The sequence below is a fragment of the Pollicipes pollicipes genome, unplaced genomic scaffold (genome assembly GCF_011947565.3).
Source record: "Pollicipes pollicipes isolate AB1234 unplaced genomic scaffold, Ppol_2.1 Scaffold_7261;HRSCAF=8764_pilon_pilon_pilon, whole genome shotgun sequence".
Taxonomy (NCBI): domain Eukaryota; kingdom Metazoa; phylum Arthropoda; class Thecostraca; order Pollicipedomorpha; family Pollicipedidae; genus Pollicipes; species Pollicipes pollicipes.
In genome coordinates, this window is record NW_023597054.1 from 19,145,886 (window position 1) to 19,165,808 (window position 19,923).

General features: G+C 54.1%; 1 protein-coding gene across 1 annotated transcript in view; it reads left to right on the plus strand.

The window, feature by feature from the left end:
- LOC119111149 (homeobox protein abdominal-A homolog) overlaps positions 1-17,895 on the plus strand; it is a 76,452-nt gene extending 58,557 nt beyond the window's left edge. Inside the window, exons 2-5 of the mRNA XM_037234978.1 lie at positions 9,252-9,322; positions 9,461-9,956; positions 12,415-12,421; positions 17,427-17,895. Of these exons, the coding sequence (XP_037090873.1) occupies positions 9,252-9,322; positions 9,461-9,956; positions 12,415-12,421; positions 17,427-17,706 (854 nt within the window). The 3' untranslated portion in view covers positions 17,707-17,895. The remainder of the gene's footprint in view (positions 1-9,251; positions 9,323-9,460; positions 9,957-12,414; positions 12,422-17,426) is intronic.
- Positions 17,896-19,923: the final 2,028 nt, after the last annotated feature.

Genomic DNA, 19,923 nt, shown 5'->3' on the forward strand with positions numbered 1-19,923 from the left:
GCGGGCATGTGTGAATATGCTAAATTTGGCGAGGCTTGGGGACTTATAGGTATGTCTAAAATAGGTGAGTAAAATGTGAATATAATTATCATATCATATTATGAAGGAAAATGATCGCGTCATATAATGACCAATATAACGAGTCTATGATACAGACGTAATAATACGCCAAATATGGTCAGGCACTTTCAGGACTAATTAACACCTGAGGACCACCGGAGAAATTACTGGCAGTTATATTGTGCAAAGTACCCCCGATGGCGAAGACAGTAGTTCGAATAATGATTCCTTCTGCGTCCTACTATTACCACTACTACCTTCCACCAATACTACTGTTTCAAAATGGACATTTTTAAGAACCATGGTCGAATCAAGGAAAGCAAGGTTGGGGTGAAATAGGCTTACATCATACCATCAGTTTGATAGCCCTGGTTGATTCAAACCGTTTGGCACCCATGTTCTTCTTGTTATACGGTGATTTGTGTTACATGCAGTCAGAGAGCGTGGGGTGTCTGTGAGGGACGGATATTGTTCTCCATTGTAAACACCTATAATTTGTTGTTTAAAGCAGAATGGATGGCCACGACTATGCTTCTCTTGTTCTCGTCGGCCTGTAGCCTGAAGGTGCAGATGTGACACTAGTTTATTGTAGGGTTGACAGCAATTGATTGCGACCGCGCAGGACCTGAGAACGGAAGAGTGGCGGAGATTTATTGCATATGAGCACGAGAACACAATAGGCATGAGGCCGAAATCACAGATAGAGATCGATCTAAGTGCCCCTGTTCCAACCTTTTGGTCCAGTCCCGTTGTTACCCTTTCGCCTCAAAAACCGCGCGGAAGAACAGCGAAGACAAGGACGATCGATTTTGAGATGTTTGAAGACATATTACTCGTACGTCATAACTTAGAAACTTTTAGACTGCAGGCTGAGTCCCAGCGACACGGAGTATAGCTTTCAAAAAACTACAGATGGCGCCCTCCTCCGGTTTAAAAGTTAATTGCCGATTTGTGCAGCGTATCGTATACCATTTGGCTCAACAGAATTTACAACACATTTACTCCGGATCAGCAAATTGTGAATTGCCTTAGTGCCAGCCCGCCGGTCGATTGTCTTATTCTGAACCGACTGCATATCAACAATTTGGTAACTTGACGTCCCTCGCCACATTCCCCACTCCTTGTGGGTCAGCTATTGGGTCTAGCTGCTCTTGTGTGCAACGCTGTTATTATGAATATCACTGATGCTCATTTGGATAATTAAAAAGGTCCTCAAAGTCAAGGTCACATGTGACCAGACAGTGCAGTTAGCTTGAAGTTGGTCCGCAAAGCCGTTATATCGAGTACAAAACGACTGGCCATTAGCCAGTGATGACCAGTGGTCATTCAAGGTAAAGATCAAGCCAGCTCACGCCTTAACCGGGCAGGGTCTTCGCTACCCCATTTCGTGGTGAGGGGCGTATTCCCCCGCCCCCAGCTCTCAGAAACTAAAAAGTTGTTTTTGAAGAAAAAAATTGTGTCAGACTTTTCTCAACAGGATTTACATTTCTGAAAACAAAATGTCCTCAATATTGAGCTGGTGGGGCAACAAAGGAAAAACCACCCAAGTTGTAGGCATTCTTTCCCATATAATTGTCGCGGTTATCAGCCGATTTCAAAGTTATCAAGGGAGGTCGATAGATTATCATTTTAAACTTATATGTTATGGCAAAATTTTAAAATAATGGGTGTACCAAAAAAACAAAACAAAACAAACGGGACAACAACTTGTCGAAGTGGGTGTGTAATTCGTTGTATATTGAGCAAATGGGACATTTCTTGGTTTTGCTATCAGAAAAGCAGATCTAACTCAAAGTCTTGACAGAGGCGGAACCAGGGTGACATTGGAGACGGTGAAAAGGGAGGCTAAGTGAATAATGAACGTTACTGTCAGCCACGATGTTGCTGCGCGCTATAAATGAAGGTGCTCATAAAGCATGCAAACATAGGTCATAGGTGTATCAAGTTTTCCAAAAGGAGGCAGTAGAGTCACGTGACTGGAGCGTGGCCCATTGCTGCTGCTGTCAGCTGACGGCCCGCTGTTGGTGATCACGGTCTCCGCGTACGACCCCCCCCCCTCTCCTCTTTGTCGTTCTTGGTATATGTTTTCACTATATATAAATATATACCCCCACTCTGGTATATATTTTCAAAATGTGATGTGCTGCATAGAAGTGAATGGTGCAAGCCATACCAGCGGTGGGCAGGGAGTGTTTTGTAATGTGTCCAGCGTGGTGTCATTTACCCAATATGATAAGCCAGACTGCATATACAGAATTTGTATAAAACAATAAAAGTTATCACAGTATTTAGGTAGGTTAGCCGGGTCACTTGTAGTTTCTGTTGAGCGAGAAGTACCTTTGCCAATCCATTACGTTCCTTCCAGATTAGCGGCAGTGGTGGATGGTGTTAGGCTAGATTGAAACAAGGCCTACATTTTAATTATGGTACTGATCGAAGTAGTACATGGGGCTAAAGCTTATCGACGAAGGATGACATAACCATCGATCAAAATTCAAGATCATGTTAAGTCAATGAGGTTACTTTCCTAATACAACATGGTTGACAGTTTTAGGGAGAGGATTGAAATGAGGTAATGGTATCACGGATAAGATAATTGTTGGAACAATTGCTCAAACTGCCATCCTCGTCCGGTGTGTTATGTACGCACGTCTCGGCCAGATAGCTCTCCAGTCATCATCAGGTACTGCAGGAGTCCTTAGAATGGCTGGACGACCTTTGTGTTTCAGCCATGCTCGCGTCGTAGCCCGAATTCCCTCCTTGGAATCGCTGAGATTCGAATCAGGGTCATCCGATTGCGAGACCAGTGCTGTACTTCTGAGCTCTCCTTTTTCTAGCCTATCAGGAGCGGTCCTTTCCGCTCAGTTCAATTGGTAGAGAATCGGACTCGCAATCAGAAGGGTTAGGGTGGATCCCCAACACACATCAGGTGGAATCATTGCAATCAGGTGGAATCCCAACACACATTGGGAACATACGAACACACCAGGCGAGCATGATCGTTTGGCGTTCACTGTATTCGCGAGCCAGCCAGACGGTGGATGGGGCCGCTTGATACCAAAAGCCCTGCGTGCCACCGACAGGCGAAGAGCTGGCAGATCCAGGGCGCCCGCCGTTGCCGCCCGGGTGGCACACAGTACCGGCATACAGCGGTACGTCGGGTGAACAGGGACCGGATCGCCACCGGCGACCCCGAGTCATTGAGGGCCTTGAATAGAGCGGGGCCGTCACGGTGGGTGACAAGGTCATTTGTACCGGGCCAGCCCAGGGCTTACACAGTCACCGCCATTGCATCCGCCGGCGAGCATCGGTGGCGATCCTGGCCCCAAAGTTGATCATCCCTTTTACTCTCCTTTAGGGGACACGCCGCAGCTCCACCCCAGACCGAAAGACAGATCAGAAGGTGAGGGGATAGAACTGGATGAGAAGTTTACAAACTTCGGGCGTACGGTGACCTGAACTTACAAAGTTCAAGGTTAACATGAACTCGACATTGTTAAAGGTCCAGCTAGTCTCAAAAAGGTTTGAGGTCAAGTTTTCTACCTCCACCCTCCCAACCCGTCTATGCTATGTTTAAGTGCAACGTCAATCATGACTGAGGTCATGACAGGTGGTGGAATGGCCTGAGGGTCTTACATTGCCTTTTTGAGAGCAAGCGGGGTACGTTTTGACATGCCTTGACCCGAGCTGGCTTTTTCTTGGGATTGATGAGAAGATGCGCTGCAACAGCGAAGACGTGACTTGACCTCACTTGACCCGACCTCACAGGCCAACCTGTAAGATCCGTTTGAGATTGACACATGCAGGTGAGGGTTAAGATGAGCGTTGTCCTCGACAACCAACGCAACATTTCAGGCAGTCGTTAGGCGTCATCTTTTCTGAAGTACGGGCATTTCATATCTTGCATTTATACTGTTACCTCTCACAAGGCGAACGCTTTTTAGACGCACATATTTATGCAAAGAGGATTCATTCTTGCTGGACTAAGGAATTAAGTATTGTATGTCTTGTTTTTTGACCACATCAATCGTGACTGATGCTGCATCTTGGGACCCTGACCCTCATAATGCCTTGCAGAACTGGCATTAATATTGCTGCATGAAACATTTTCAACTGATAGTCTGCCATCTACCTGCCGTCTACCTATCTGAAGTTACTTTTGCTTTACCTCTTCTGCATGCCATCATTTCTCGGGTCTGTAGAGACGGACAAAATTAAGTCTCAAAAAGGACATGTGCTTTTTTGTATTCGTCATGCATTCCTGGTATATGTAAGTTTTAATAATTGGATGGACGATGTGAGCTTTATTTGAATTTCTTTAACTAGACCTTGTCCTGGGGCCATCCAAAACTAATTAAGACCACTTAACACAAAAATGCCTCGGAGGAAAACTATCTAAAAACTTCTGAGATGCTTCTTAGCCTTCACTGCGTACAGGTCACCTCCACTAAATTTTTTAAAACAGGCCAAACTTGGCCAGTAAGTCATAACTCGTGACTGACATGACTAACCATAACAGACACAAACGAACAAACTAAACCACCAATCATGTTTTCCCCAGCTTATCCCCATTACAGGGGGGAGCAAATGAACGCAATAAACAAATTTTTGGCACGTAAGGTGGACACATGCCACCGTATCACGTGCAATAAGCTGCATTTGTCATAATGGAGGATTTGGGTTGCCCACAGCTGGTACAATTGACCAGGCGATCATACCTCTCGCTGAAAATAATGCATTTTTCATCCATTAGTTGTTGGGTTGTTGACGTCCTTAGAAATGCTTCATAACGCTTGTTTTTCATGCGGCGTTGTCAACACCACACGCCAAACAGCAGGCCGGTCACACAATCACAGACCCAGACCCAGGCCCAGACCCAAACCCAGACCCTGACTCAGGCCCAGACCCGGACCCAGATCCAGTCCCAAACACAGACACAGACACAGACACAGACACAGACACAGACACAGACACAGACACAGACACAGACACAGACACAGACACAGACACAGACAAAGACACACAGACACAGACGCAGACACGGAGGCAAACGGCCATAACACAAATATACACAAAATGCACAGAGCAAGAAGGCTTCACAGAACGAAAAAAGTTTTAATATCCTGCAATGTCAGGTCATCGGGTTATAATCAAGCCTCCAAAAATATGCGCGGTGAAAATATGAAAGTTGACGGTTCGCGGCGTTTTCCTGGCGCCAAATGCACCGTGCTCCGTGGTGTAGTTGTTCTAAAGGGGTGGTGTGGCTATATATGGCTCCAAACGGCGATTCTTTCTGCAGATATCATGCTCTTAAAGTTACGTCATACCACGTTGCACGAAGTAAGACACGGTGGCATAATGACATACCAAAAGTGCTTGATATTTATATGCAATGTCGTAAGGCTTATGTGCAATGTTACGTTCGATTATATCTTCAGAATGACGCGAAGCAAGGTCAGTAGATATTTCACGGCGGACATTGATTGCTTGCATTGTTTACGCAGCCGCATTGCTCGCGCAGATTTTAAATGAAACGTCCTCCGAGGTCCAGAACGTGGAAAATCATCGAATGACCTCGAATGCACTCACGTTTTAATAAAAGGTCTATCAAACATGCATCATATCAAAGCTGTAGATAACAGACATATGAAAAGGTCCAGAATGAGGTCCTTCCAGTTATCCAGGAAAGGGTCTCGGTAACCTAAAACGGGGTTTCCGGAAGACAGCTTCTTGGTGCAAAGAGAGGCTCCTTATACAGCACAAGGATACTTAGCTTCACGGAAAGGGACTCCTAATATAGTCAAGTTATCCCAAAGCAGGGTATTCTGATCAAAAACCGTGACCATCTGATGCATGAAAAGGCCTCCTGTTCCAGAAATGAGGCCACCTGACAAGAGAGCTTGTCTCCTAACCCACAACAGGGTCTCCTAGTTTGTAACAGGGTCTTCCCGAACCAGTAAAGGGATCTCCTCAACCCATCATTGGGCCCCCTGATCTAACGCTTGGGCCGTTTTATTCGTGAAGAGATCTCATGATTCAGAAAACGGAGCTTTTGATGAAGATAATGTTTTTCTAAGCCCGATGTTTTACTCTTTAGCTTTGTTATGGGGTCTCCTTCATCTGAGCTTTGGTCTACGGGTAGCAATAGCGCTTTTAATTTGGGAAAAGGGACCTTCCAATATTCTGCAGGGGGAGGGGAAAAAGTACTCTTGACCCCTGCCTGCCGGCAAAGGGACAGGGGTAACTGCCTCCTCTACCCTCCTCCGTTTTCGTGCTACGCCGTCCCTGGTTGGATGTTTGATGTGACAAAAAAACAGCTTTTGTTTGCAGGCGTTTGGAAGTTCAGTAGAGACGAAAAGCGTAGCCTAGCTCATGTAGGCCAAGCAGACAGGCTCCATCGGCGGTTTCCAACGATTGCGAGTGAACAGACGAACTTTCTATAGGGCTTTGAATGCAGCATAAAGGAGAGCCTGATGCTCAGTTTCGTGGGTATTTGCCAATGCTGAATGCCCCGTGATATCAAGGAGTATCCATTCTTCTTCCAAGTCTTTCCTGACCCGTCTTTGTTTTACTTGTCTTTCTCTGCATGGCCGTTTTTGCAGTGGTCACGGATTGTTCCCAGTATATACACGCGTCTGTCGTACACACCTATACCATTCTCAAATATAGTTGCTTGTGGTCAGAGTTTCTGGTTATCTCGCCACAGTTTAACCTTCTCAAAAGATGTCATTACTTGCCGCCATGAGAAGAGTCATCTATCTGTGCCACCTCAACCATCACAAGGACATTCTGTTAGTTACATTTGTCTTGATTGCCCGGTCCATAGATTTGGTTAGCCATCTGAGGATTTTCTGAGTCCCGAGACCGGGGAAATGCTGCAAAGCTGGACCACCCTTCAGACCGTGCGTACGGAACGTCACACTGTGGGTTTGTTTCAGGTCCGTCGAGCTTCCTGTGTCTTCCAGAGGGGGTCGTCACTGCTTTTGTTTGACATGAAAAGGGATGAAGCGACATCATGATCGGTAAGCTGTCCTTTCGCACTGCAAGTTGGAGAATTCAAGAGAGGCTGCGGTGGGGCTAGGGACTTTGTGGCCCTTGTCTCACTTCATTCGAGGAGAATGGTTCAAGGAGATGCATGCTCAAACTGTACTATGCTTGTCTCTGGCAGCCAATTCCAGGAGTGCAGTTCCTTTGAAAATTACACAAACAAGAGCAAGAAGCTTGAGCAGTTCAGAAGCGTGGTCCTAACTTCCTCGAACACCTCTTGGCAACGTTTGCCAGGCCGTAAACAACTCACGTCATCATTTGAATCACTTGCGGCAATAGGTGAGGCCATTTCACTGTAACGGACCGGATGGAGTCTACTACCCGAAGGAATGAAAGTTTACAGGCTGCTCCCCCACGTCGTGAACGCCCGGGGACTTTACGGGACAGCCTCGACTGACCTGCCTCTTCCTGCCTCTTCCGAGGAGGTCCGGTCGCCTTTCATGCCGCTTTTATTTGCATTCTTCTCATAGCCACAGAGCTGTAAAAGGCTACTCAGATCCTACCGTGTGCCTACCACAAGGTATGTGCAATTTCCTCGCTTTATTGCCACGAGATAGTTCGTAAAATTTTATGGTATTGCCCTCGTTGTATTTAGCTGTTACGGCCAAGTGTGAACATGATGGTACTTCCAGGTCAGTTTATGAAAGTTTGATTACCTCCTCAAACACCCATAACTTTCCGTGTTTACATAAAAGAGTTACACACTTGGTTAAAGCAGTCGATCACCACTTGAACACCGCGAAACGCGCGTACTGCGGCAGCAACCGTACTCGAGGGCGGTTTTGTTTGCCGGCCGCTAGGTGGCTGCGGTGAAGTTAATAAAACTGTAAACAGATGGCGCGGCGAGTACCACTGGCGGCCGGGCGGCGGGGACCGGGCGGGCGGGCCGACGGCCGCGGGACCAGCAGACGCTCTCCTCCAAGCTGCTACAGCGTCGACCCAGTCGGCATCGTTTTCCGTCGTTGGCCGCCGAAGTGCCCGGGAAGAGATCGTCAGCGTTCGGCAGTTTATCGCGGTTTATGTAACCAATTAGAGAGGAAACGATTATCGTAATGCCCCATAAAAGAAGGCATAAAAGAGAACTATACGAGCTGCCTACTGCCATGTGGAAAAAATGAAGCCCGGTGACTTTTCGCTTGCCATTTGGAACCAATGGAAATCACACAATGCGTGCTCACATATCGTGTTGCATCATGTTGCAATGCATATCACGCTCTTCCAGCACGCTGGAAACCAATCACACGGCATGTTTTTGCACCGATCCATGAGCCTGCTCCGGACAAGCCACGTGTGCAGGGCGTGATTCCTGACTCTCCGCTGGGAGCGGGGTTACCGTGAGGCGCCACCCGTCGCCCACCTGACGCCCCAGTTCGTCAGCTGTCGGACTGGCTGCCGCCCGTCCAATGTCGGGCAATGTTGCCCCGTAGTAAAACATACAGATCGAAAATAGACGCGCGCCTGATTATTTGATTTAACGTTGCAGACCCGCAACTAACGATCAACAAGACATTAAGTCGACTAATCAACAATGAAGGGTTACAGAAACATTTACGCTGGTCGTCGCCGGGCGCGGCGCGATCAAACAACACCTGTCTCAGACTGGGCCCCGACGCCGCGGCTGGCCTGGCTCTGACCGGGGAGCCGCCTCCGTCAGCGCCGGCTGCCGTCACCGGCCGGGCCGCCCGGCCCGTCGCTCTGCCCGGCCAGGTTCGCCGCTCGGCGCGCTGAGGGGACCGCGAGGGTCGGAACAGCTCGCCGGGGCCGGGCTCGAGGGGTGAGCCTGAACGGCCGGAGGCTGGCCGAGCGTGGCGGAGCCGTCGCACGGTCGCCGTCCGCGTCTTCCGTGCCGGGCGGCCACTTGCCGGCTCCGCCGGATTGGGTCGTGACGTCACCGCCAATTAGGTTTGTCGGCGGCGCCGCCAGGGGCGCGCCGGTCGGCAGGGCCGCGCGGGCCGCGGCCGGCCGGCTTACTCGGGCGCGATCCGACCAGTCGGGCAGTTGCGCGTCGGTGTCGGCGTGGCGCGCGAGGCGACAGCTCGGTGGCAGCCTGGCAGCAGCGCTCGGACAGCTGGGCGGCGCGCCCGTCGCGCTCGGGCCGGCCCGCCTCCCGCCCGCGCCGCCTCACCAGCATGCCCTGTTGGCAGTGACGGCGGCGGATGGCCCTAGCTCCCGTGACCCCATGAACGGCGCGCTCTACGAGGAGGCGGGCGGCGCCGTGATCGGCCGCGCCGCGCCGCTGGAGGTGACGCCGCCGGTGCCGGCCTCGGCGCCGGCGCCGCTGCACATCCCCGCCAAGCGGCCGGCCACCACGCTGACGGCCGGCTTCGGCGCCGCCGACCCGGCCGACGGTGTCATCCGGCACGGCGCGGCGCAGCCCTGGGGCTACGCCGAGGCGCCGCACCCGGCCGGCAGCGCCGCCTTCGACGCCGGCTACCAGCCGGCCTTCGGGCGCGACGCCATGACCTCGATGGCGTCCAGCTACTACAACCTGGCCGACACGCGCCACGACCGCAAGCCGCTGGCGTTCTGGCCAACAAGTACGACTACGCCGCCGGTCCCGTCCACCATGGCCAGCGCCGAGACGTGCCAGCCGTTCGCCGCGCAGACCTGGTGCAACTACTCGGCGTACGGCCGCGTGCCGGGCCCGATGGAGGGCCACGGCCAGCACATGCCCTACCTGCACGCGGCCGAGGACTCGCGCCGCGCCATGGAGGTCTCGTACCCGCACGACGCGTACGGCCTGCGCACGTACCCGGGCGCCGAGGGCATCCCGCCGGCTCCGTACCACCCAGGTGAGAGCAGACCCTGGCCGCCGCCCCCGTGCCTGCCGCCCGCCCCCGTGCCGCACCGTCTGTGGGTCACGGCCGTCCCGCCGCGCGGCTGGTGATGGGGTAGGGCCCCGGCGCGGCCGTCCAGCGCGGCCCGTCCGGCTCCGGCCCTGCGCTGGGGCCGTGCTGTGTGCGCATGTGCATGCTGTGGCGGTCTGCGGTCTGGCTTCGACGGAAAGCGATCGGATTCGAATTCGATGAATTCCTCCGCGGTCGCTTTCTGTCCGTTTATGCTTACGTCAATCATTTGGGGGCGTTTATGAGCTGCCATAAAGCCTATTTACGGCCCCCTCAATGGGAGCAAGTGGTCTTTGGCGGGCTGTAGGCTTACGGTAGGGTTTGCTGAAAGTGAGACATCACAGATTTGTAGCTTACTAGCTGGCCACTTGTCCCTCATTTCCTGGGCTGCAGCGGACGCGAAATCGATAGGGGCCAAGTCGAGCGGGCCATTTCACAGGTGGATGGCTTAATCCGGCGCTCAGGGCCGGCCGGCCGGCCCAGTAGGCGGGCCTGACTAATTCGCGTGAAGGAGCGTCGTGGGCTCCGTCCTCATTGATTTGCCACCGCCGCGTGAGGCGGGCGGGGCCGTGCTATGGCGCGTCACGCGGCGACGGACGTCGCAGGGGGCAGCTGGCGCCGCGGCGGACAAGTGCAGCGGGAGCGGCCCCAGCTGATGTCGAGCCGCAGCCCCCAGCCCATTCATTCCCCCTCCCTCCATATTCCCATTCAGATTGCCCAGCGAGCGGCTGGCCGTCCGAGCCCCCGTCGGGACATCCGGGCTGTTTTACCGCCTCCGCTCTGAGAGCTGACAGGGCTCGGTGCCGCCTGCTGTTCGTACTGCCGGCACCGATGTCCTCCTGAGACCTGCCCAGCAGTGCTGCCTCCTCCTGGCTGGCGTCCTCCTGAGAACTCCTCGCCGCGCTGCCTCCTCCTCACCGCTGGAAGGCGTCCTCCTGAGAGTGTCCGTGCCGCGTCCGCCTTCTGCCAGCCGGCGGAGCGAGGGCCACCGTCCTCGGGAGACCTCCTCGCCGCACCGTCTTCTCCTCGCTGCTAGAAGGCGTCCTCCTGACAGCGTCCGTGCCGCGTCCGCCTCTCTGCCAGCCGGCAGGAGCGGGGGCCACCGTCCTCGGGAGACCTCCGCGGCCAGCGCGCCCCCGCCTCGGCGCGGCCCGGCGCCTCCAGCCCGCGGGCTAGCGGCGCTCTCCCCGCCGTACGGCGGCCCACGGCTGAGTTATGGTCGCCACGATGGCAGTTCGGTGCGCGCTGTGGGGTGACGGCTGACGGCGCGACCGTCACGCGCAGCGGACAGCGCCGGGCCCCGGGCGTCACCGCGCGGCCCGGGCGGCGCCGGCTGCGTCAGGAGCCGCACCGGGCGGTCAGGAGCCGCACCGGGCGGTCAGGAGCCGCACCGGGCGGTCAGGAGCGGACGCGGCCAGGTCGGGAGTCGACCTAGCGGCCAGGGTGGGGTGCGGAGCGGGCGAGAGCGGGGCTCGACGGTCGGGAGGTGAGGCGAGAGGACGGGACTGAGTTCAGCGGGAAGGGGACGATGAAGGATGACCGGGGACTGCTGCGCGGCGACCGGCGTCCGGTCAGTGACCCGCCTGGGGCTTCAGAAACTGTGAAGAAGTGACCAGGAAATACCACGAGTTAGCATGCAACTTCATGCAGCATTTCGACTCATTTTGGATCAGGCATTTCCGTACATTTCGAACCACGATAACGAATGTTTGAGTAGGTAGGTGAAACTTGAACCGGTAAGTAAGCAGCTGAGCTGATATTATCCAAATGGTGCTTATATTTGATTTGTTACATATAGGTTCGCAAAATCAGGCGACAAACTAATGATGCTTTACGTACCAAATGACAGCTTTTAACGCCAACACGCCTGCGTTTGGCTCGCGTCCAGCCAAATGAACTAGGCGTCCGTCTATGTACTCTGGATAGGTCACTTTTGACTCGGCTTCAACGTACTGCCGAGAAATGGGCCATAAACCAGTTATTGCAAGCCATCTCCATTACACAAAACGAAATGCTCGTTAAGATTAGCGTAAAAGATTTACCAGTTCTGCAATCCGGAAGCCTATGGTGAGGCCCCCCATCGGGCTGGCACCATATAACGATTAAAAACGCCTGTAAATGAGGCGTAACTCCTGGCTAGGCCACGCGACCCTAGTACCTTTAAACCTGTGGAATAGTCGAATTTTATTGCCCCTGTTATACGCCATAAACGAGGCTATACTGTCAACAGGGTGCTCTTTACATAATTATTACACCATTGCTCGCAAGCGCTTACGATGATTTTATTTGCTAGAGGAACTGCCGACTGGAAGTACTGTGGGTTTTTGACGGACGGAGAGCTTATGGAAATATGTCACGCTCTCTGTACACATGGAGCGCACTGTTCTGTGGGGCTGGGTAACGGCGCGGCTGGCAGCTTTCACCTGCGCCGCGCCGCCGCCGCCACGCCGGCGGGATAGAGCCGGCCGGTAACCGTACCGCCGCTAATGTCTTAATTATTCCCGGCAATAGATGGCGTATGCTGTCCGTGCGCGATTTATGCGCGGCGGCGGGCGCGGCGCCGGCGCCGGCTGGCGGCGGGACGGCTGTAACGCGATCCGGCGCGATGGGCCGGCCGCACGCGACGCCCGGGGCGCCGCGCCGCGCGGACGCCGTCAAGCGGGGCAGCCTGCAAGCGCGCCGGCACGGCGCCGCCGCCGCCGCTGCCGCCGCCGCTTCTGGGAAGGCGGGAGCGCGGGGCACCGGGTCCGCCGGCGGGGGACGGCTGCCGTCTGTCTGCAGCTCGGGGCGTCGGGGAGCAGGGGCGCCGCCGCCTGCGTCCGCGACCGGCGGCGGCGGCGCGTCCGGCGCCGGCGCCGCCGCCGCCGCGCTCGCCCCGGTCGGCCGGCGCCCAGGCCGTGCGCGGGAATTCGCAGTCGGCGGCCCTGCCGGCTAGTTAGGCGGCCGATTCCCGTTGGCCGGCCGGGTTGGCTGATGCATGGCAAATCGATGGCCGTCAGCGCCCGGCCGGCCGGACGGACGGCCGCCGCCGCCGCCGCCGCCTGGCCCCCAGCCATAGCCGGCTGTCGGCCGACGCTGGGACGGCGTTGGGTTGGCCGTGGGGAGGGGGGCTCAGGACTAAAAGCGAGCGGCACGGGCGTCATACGTCTTTTTCTTGGTAACCTTTCGCTTAGAGCATAGAAAAAGTCCTGTACGTCTTTTTAAGGCCTGTTGAGTGTAGGCCTGGTAAGTGTAAATCGGGATGAAGGCTTTTGTATTGCCTGATTATATCATGCAAACTACGAACTAATAGCACCTTTCATAAAATTATGTCTTCTTATTCATAGTACTTTCTATTTGGTTGAGAGACAAGAAGTTGTCGAAATATACCCTGCGTTTGCTTAGCGCTCTTCAGGCGTTCTCGGGCATGATCTCCGCAGGTAAGACATATAGGCCAATGTGGGGCCGTCACAGTGGCTTGGAAGGAGGTCTGCAGAGCCAAATTTAGGCGGACACTTTAATCCAACGCAAGGGACCTAACGGGAACACAACCGACGTGATGGTCTCACACACAGTACGGCTAACACGGTGCCAGTGTCTTGCGGATTGCCAGCGGCTTGCCGTGCGTCCAAGTATGTGGACCCACTTCACACGCTGCATGATAATACTCCCAGCCTGCGGGCAGATTAGCCTTCAAATGGGCTACCAAACCGCATCACACGCGAACATGCTGACCACAGATGCCCTGGGATGGCGATATCTGTTCAAAGAAGACCGAAGGAGAGCGATATCTGTTCAAAGAAGACCTGGCGGTCAGTCAGTTCGATACTGTCCCGAGGCCTGGTGGCGTTATGCGCCTCCGGCGCTGGACCCAGCTCTCCCCACTGATCGTTGACGCTACGGCGGCACGCCGGGCGGCAAGAGTTCGTCATAAAGCACTCCACCCTCAGACTGTGTCGGCGAGGAGGGGGAGGGGGTGAGGAGTGATGGAGGGGGGGGGGCTGAGGTCGATGATGGCTGTGACGTCTGACTGACGCCAGATGACTGGTGGCGCTCCTTGGTGTCACGGGGGGAGGGGGGGGGGGCTGAGGTCGATGATGGCTGTGACGTCTGACTGACGCCAGATGACTGGTGGCGCTCCTTGGTGTCACGGGGGGGGGGAGGGGGGGGGGCTGAGGTCGATGATGGCGGTGACGTCTGACTGACGCCAGATGACTGGTGGCGCTCCTTGGTGTCACGGGGGGGGGGGGGGGGGGCTGAGGTCGATGATGGCGGTGACGTCTGACTGACGCCAGATGACTGGTGGAGCTCCTTGGTGTCACGGGGGGGGAGGGGGGGGGGGGGCTGAGGTCGATGATGGCGGTGACGTCTGACTGACGCCAGATGACTGGTGGCGCTCCTTGGTGTCACGGGGGGAGGGGGGGGGGGGCTGAGGTCGATGATGGCGGTGACGTCTGACTGACGCCAGATGACTGGTGGCGCTCCTTGGTGTCACGGGGCGAGACGAACGGTTCGCCATCTGCGGTCACCAGCGCGGCCGGCCGCTCGCAGACTGGCCGGAGCCTCTCCGGCGAGGAGGCTCACATGGCAGAGGTGAGCAAGCCTCGCCCAGAGGCTTGCAGTCCTCAGCTTGCAGCGTTTGCTTCCAATCGTGAAGAAGCCCGCACACTTGCTCGATAGTTAATAGGATTTGCCACAGAGGTCATCTTGCAGTAAGTACGTCGAACGTTGCGGCGTACTCCGCGAGATCATGTAATGCACGTATTTTTCCAGGGATATACAATGTAACCGATCTGCAACGTTCTGGTGCTAGCTTGAGTTCCATGAGGACGACTACACGGCATGCGTCCTACCAATGGCCAGTCCTACCACAACATTACGGCCGGATACAGGACCAAAACTGGCGATGCTTCAGCTGTTCTTGTATGCGTTGAAATGCGAAGTGGCGAAGAAAGGTTTTTCCCTTCGAAGAAAAACGAGATTGGAATATACTTCTTTGGGGTGCGTGGCACTTCAACAGCCCGAGGCGTGTTATTTAATGCTTGTAATTAAGCTGCAAGACTTGGGGTTTAATCTCGTGGTACGAGTGGAAACCGTACCATTTCCATATCAAGTGCGCCAGCGGCGCGCACTGACAAGGCTGACGCGTAGCATTGATCGGCACCCCTGTCCTCGACTTCCGTACATGGCACTTCTCCGACGGCCGAGCCCAGCGGTTGCGCAATCCCGTCACGTCCGCAGCCGGCGGACTTTGATGGACTAACGCCGTGACTTCCTCGCTCCGTCATCGCCCGAGTCCGCGGCGTCTGCGCTCGAGAGCGGCGCTCACTGTCGACTCGCCGTCGAGACGGAGGTGGCCGGCACTCGATGTAGGTGCCCGGCACTTACTGTAGGTGCCCGCTCGCAGGCGTGTCGCCTAGGTGGCCGCAGTCGACGACAGCTGTCGCGGTCGTCGACTGCGCGTACCTGCCACGCCCGCCCATATGCATGCTAATGAGTGATGCTCTTCATAAAAGTGGATAGCCGCCTGAGCTCGGGAATCGCACTCGGCACTGCCCATGCCCAGCTAATTACCTAATTTGGCAGAAATAGTCATTACGCTCCGGCACTAATGCGCCATTGCAGCTTCCTGGCTGAAGGCATTCAATACAGAATCTGCGAATGCGCGGGCTTGCAGCGGCGCGCGGTGGCGTGCGGCTGAGCTAGGTCTGCACTGCGTGCCGGCCGCCGAATCTCATTGACAACGATTACCTGCTGGACAGCTGGGTCCCGGCGGGCGTGTCCGCCGACAGGCGCGCGCCGCCCAGATACGTCCCACGCCAGGTTCGGTTCATACAGGGGCAGGCACACTCCCGTCCGCGACGCTGCAGGCTGGGTCCCGGCGGGCGTGTCCGCCGACGGACGCGCGCCGCCCAGATACGTCCCACGCCAGGTTCGGTTCATACAGCGGCAGGCACACTCCCGCCCGCGACGCTGCAGGCCGGGCCCGGAGTGGACGTGGAGTTCGTTAGGAGTGTGGGTAGCAACTCCTCCCGGTTCGGGCCGCAGGGAGAGCGGTCGTCCTTTGCGCGCCAGCAATGCTGGCTCGGGCTGCGCCAAGGCGGAAATGCTTGGATGTTGGGGCATGCGGTAAGATGCGAGGTTATGGACATTCGACGTGGCTGGTACCCTTGAGACGGATATGACGTACAGGGAGAGAATGCATCAAACACCATGCGTTTATACCGTCAACAAACGCAAGTCATGCCCTTACTGTTGGCGCGGTATGATATGAATATCTCAAGCGTGCTGTACAATAATATGCTCCTGTCATTATTTCGGTCACTTTGTCATGGTAACTGTGAAGCGCCTCTCATTCCTCACAAAGCACGGGAAGAGTTCCAAGTCAAAGATATTTAGGGTTTTATCGGATGTCAACAGTGTCGGATCTCGCCAAGATGGTCGAATGAACGAGTACGTTGTGCAGTCCCATCTCATGCAGTCCTACATGTAGTCGATGTAAAGTATAATTTACGAAATAAGGTAAACCTAAGCGAATGTAGGCGTTCAAATCCGCCCTGAAATCGTCCTCAAACCGGGAATCGGGCTAATTTGACTTGTCTGATATTAAAGTTGCCCGACCGGCAAGGATGGTGGAGGACGCTAAGCGAAGAATCGTCCAAGCACAGGCTGCGGAGGAAGTTGACCTGGCTTGAATTATGATGAATCGCGACCGGAGCGAGTTTTTCTAACGGTCTGGAAAAAGTAACTGCATAAATCGCCGAATTATCAAAATCACGCTGTCTGGATACGATACGCTGGAGCCTACCTAGTAAAATTGCTTGGGCTATCAGAATAGGTGATGAGGGACATGCATCAAGAATTTAAAGCAGTTTCGACTAATTTTACCCATGCGAGCAATGGATTACGTTTATCAAAACCTGTGGTAAATGCCTGCACATTTCTTATGATATTTATTTGCAGCGTTTGCTTCGAGGGTAGCGCAAAAACCGGCCTCGAAATAGACGAAAGCTGCATGTAGTTGGCAGTTGAATTGTCCGCAGTTTTGTTTCAATATTGCACGACTAATGAATTAAGAAGATCAACGCCATGTGTTCGTAGTATCGCATGCTCTTCTTCTCTTCTTGTCTGCCTGATGTGACTCAATTTAACGCCGCAGAGCGCATGTTATCCCATCCTGTCGCCATCACTCTTTTAACCACGATGACTGTTTCATATAGCAAGTGTGTATTACCACCAATGTCTGCACATACCAATGATAATTCGGAAAACTGCACACGTGAAGTGTCGGACTACTCGCATGGAGGAAACATCTTGGAAAAGACTGTCTGGCAGGTGTGGCCTACATTCTATGTCCGAGGGCAACGCGCACATCGGTTGCACTGCGACCACAAGAGCGCGTCGACTTCGATGCACGTCGCACATTTTTTCGTTCGTGAGCAATGACATTCCGATTCTTACACTATTTGTTTGCTCTGGTTACATTTCAGGGAGCCTGAGCACCAACCCGTTGGAGTGGACCGGCAACGTGTCGGTTCGAAAGAAGCGGAAACCCTACTCCAAGTTCCAGACGCTCGAGCTGGAGAAGGAGTTTCTCTTCAACGCGTACGTGTCAAAACAGAAACGCTGGGAGCTGGCCCGCAACCTCAACCTAACCGAGAGACAGGTGAAAATCTGGTTCCAAAATAGGCGAATGAAGAACAAAAAGGCCACGCAGCGGGCACAGAGCCAGGAGAGCTCTTCGAACGGCAGTATAAACGGCAAAGGAGGGTAACTATGTGTCGCAGACGGTGTCCGTGGTTCCGGCAGGCCAAAGATGTCAGTGCTAAGGGGACGGGCCCAAACGCGGAGCCCCTCCCCGCCCTCCCGCCGGGCGCCGAGTGACGTCATGCGCGCGTGCCTCTGCGTCCCAAGCACCTCCATCCGGCGGATTCTCGGCGGGCGGAATGCACGACGGGTGCCCCCGCAGACCGAACGCAATGCGACGCACGGGCTGGTGGCCCGGGCGGGGCCGACCAGCGGGGCTCGGCGGGCTCGTCAGGTCTCGTCAGGGCTCGTCAAGGCTCGTCAGGGCTCGCCAGGGCTCGGCGGGCCCGGCCTCCCGCGTCGGCGCCGACTGTACATAGTGCACAGATCCGTCGGCTGGCGCCGCTAGGTGTTGTGCAGTGTTTTTGTTATTGTGTTGGAGGATTTGATATTATAGTGTTGTCACTTTCATTCGTCGTCCGAGTTGATCATCCTGTCTGCATGAGTGGTGCGAGACCGGGAGTGTTTCCGTAGAACTGGTACAAATGGTGGACCGACGATGCGTTTCGCTTCGTTTGTTATCGCCAAGCTCGCTGAGCCGTCGCTGCGCTCGCCTTCACGTCATGCTTGCTCCAGCCTCGCGCTTCATGGGAGATTTGGGACGCAGCTACCCGAGTCAGCCAAGCAAATGCCCATATTGAGTCGTGTTTAAATACTGACTGTATTGATTTATGATCGAGCCTTTCCTCTGTTAACTTCTAAGGCTGGTTCAGCATTCTTCTAGTTCATTAATGTGTTCGCGAGCTCATCACGAGGTATTTTGTTATTTATCATTTATATGAGCGTCATGGAAGCTAATAAAGAACGGAGACACTGGAAGAACGTTCCATCTTCGGGTGATGACGTCACCGCCGTGCAGATGGCGCTGCATGCTGCGTGCTGTTCGGCCGCGAAAACACTAGCGCCAAGGGAAAAACGCCGCGAGGCTCACGCCATGGCGAACATGGAACCTGGGAACACGGTAATTCATGGAGTCATGTCACGCTCGCCAACTGGCAATTATTCGTAAGTTATTAGTCACTTAGGCGGAATATTTACACAGGAGTGTTTATGTTGTAACGGCGTAATGGCGCTTGATAGAAGCCATTGATTATGCAGGGCGCTTTCTGGTGCAGGCGAGCGGGCTCGGCGTTCGCAGGTATATTAAAAACTCCGCCGACACCGGGGGACCCTGTGGGGCGGGCGTCCAGCAGGCAGCGCCGCAGTGCAACAGCGAGGGACAGCCTCCACTGACTGCCCGCCTCACCAGACAGGTACGGCTGACATTGTGAACGACTGACCGAGTCAGTTGCTTGCAGTGGAACACGACTGTGCTCTACAGCCTTCCAGAGACCTTTAAGAGTTTAATTTTCCACCCGTCCGCTTAGTGTTTGCAGTCGTCCTACTTACCTGTTACTCATCTGTTTTTAAAGTTGCTAGTTTGTTTGCGTAGACTGCGAAAGAGATCAACACAGCTTTGTGAGTCATTCACTATATTTGTACTGGTGATTGCTAAAGCCAGGTGAATGCAGCTATTTAAGACAGCCAAACAGAAACAGTACTGCTTATCATAAAACATCGAAACAGCTACGCTGTATTTCGTGAAGTCCCTGCCAACGCCCGTCAATGCCCCCTTACCTATAATTTCCATAGATATCCGGATTCACTCCATCAATTTTCCCGCAGTACCCAATGGTGTCCTACGTTAAGTGCTGTCGACTGTCTTGTGCGTGTTATTGGCATATGAAATCGGGTTATTAGGCCAACAAACATAATTACTGAACCAGAATGACAATCGATTTTCTTTAACTCCAATCGCGCTTTAAGAAGTAAAGTCTCCAGCGGGTAATCATAACCTGCTTCCATGCTTGCAATCGCATCAAATATGCCGATTTTGCCCACGAAGGCCCAAATTAATTATTTCTGCGTTCTTACCGCTAAGGTGATTTGATTGGATAAAATTCAAAATGCGAGCAAATAGCAAACAATAATGTACAGTACAGTCCAGAGCCTGCACATCGAACAATTCCAATTGGAAATTTGACAGCATTTGAAAGCATGGTACGCAGCATTTCAAGGACCCAAACCATTTTCATTAACCTTTTATTTCAGATTTCTGCACTTTGCTAGTCGATTGATTAAAAAATAGACATGCACGGTTTGTGGGCATGGATTTTCGTGCTGGTTACAAGAGCAAACCTAAAAC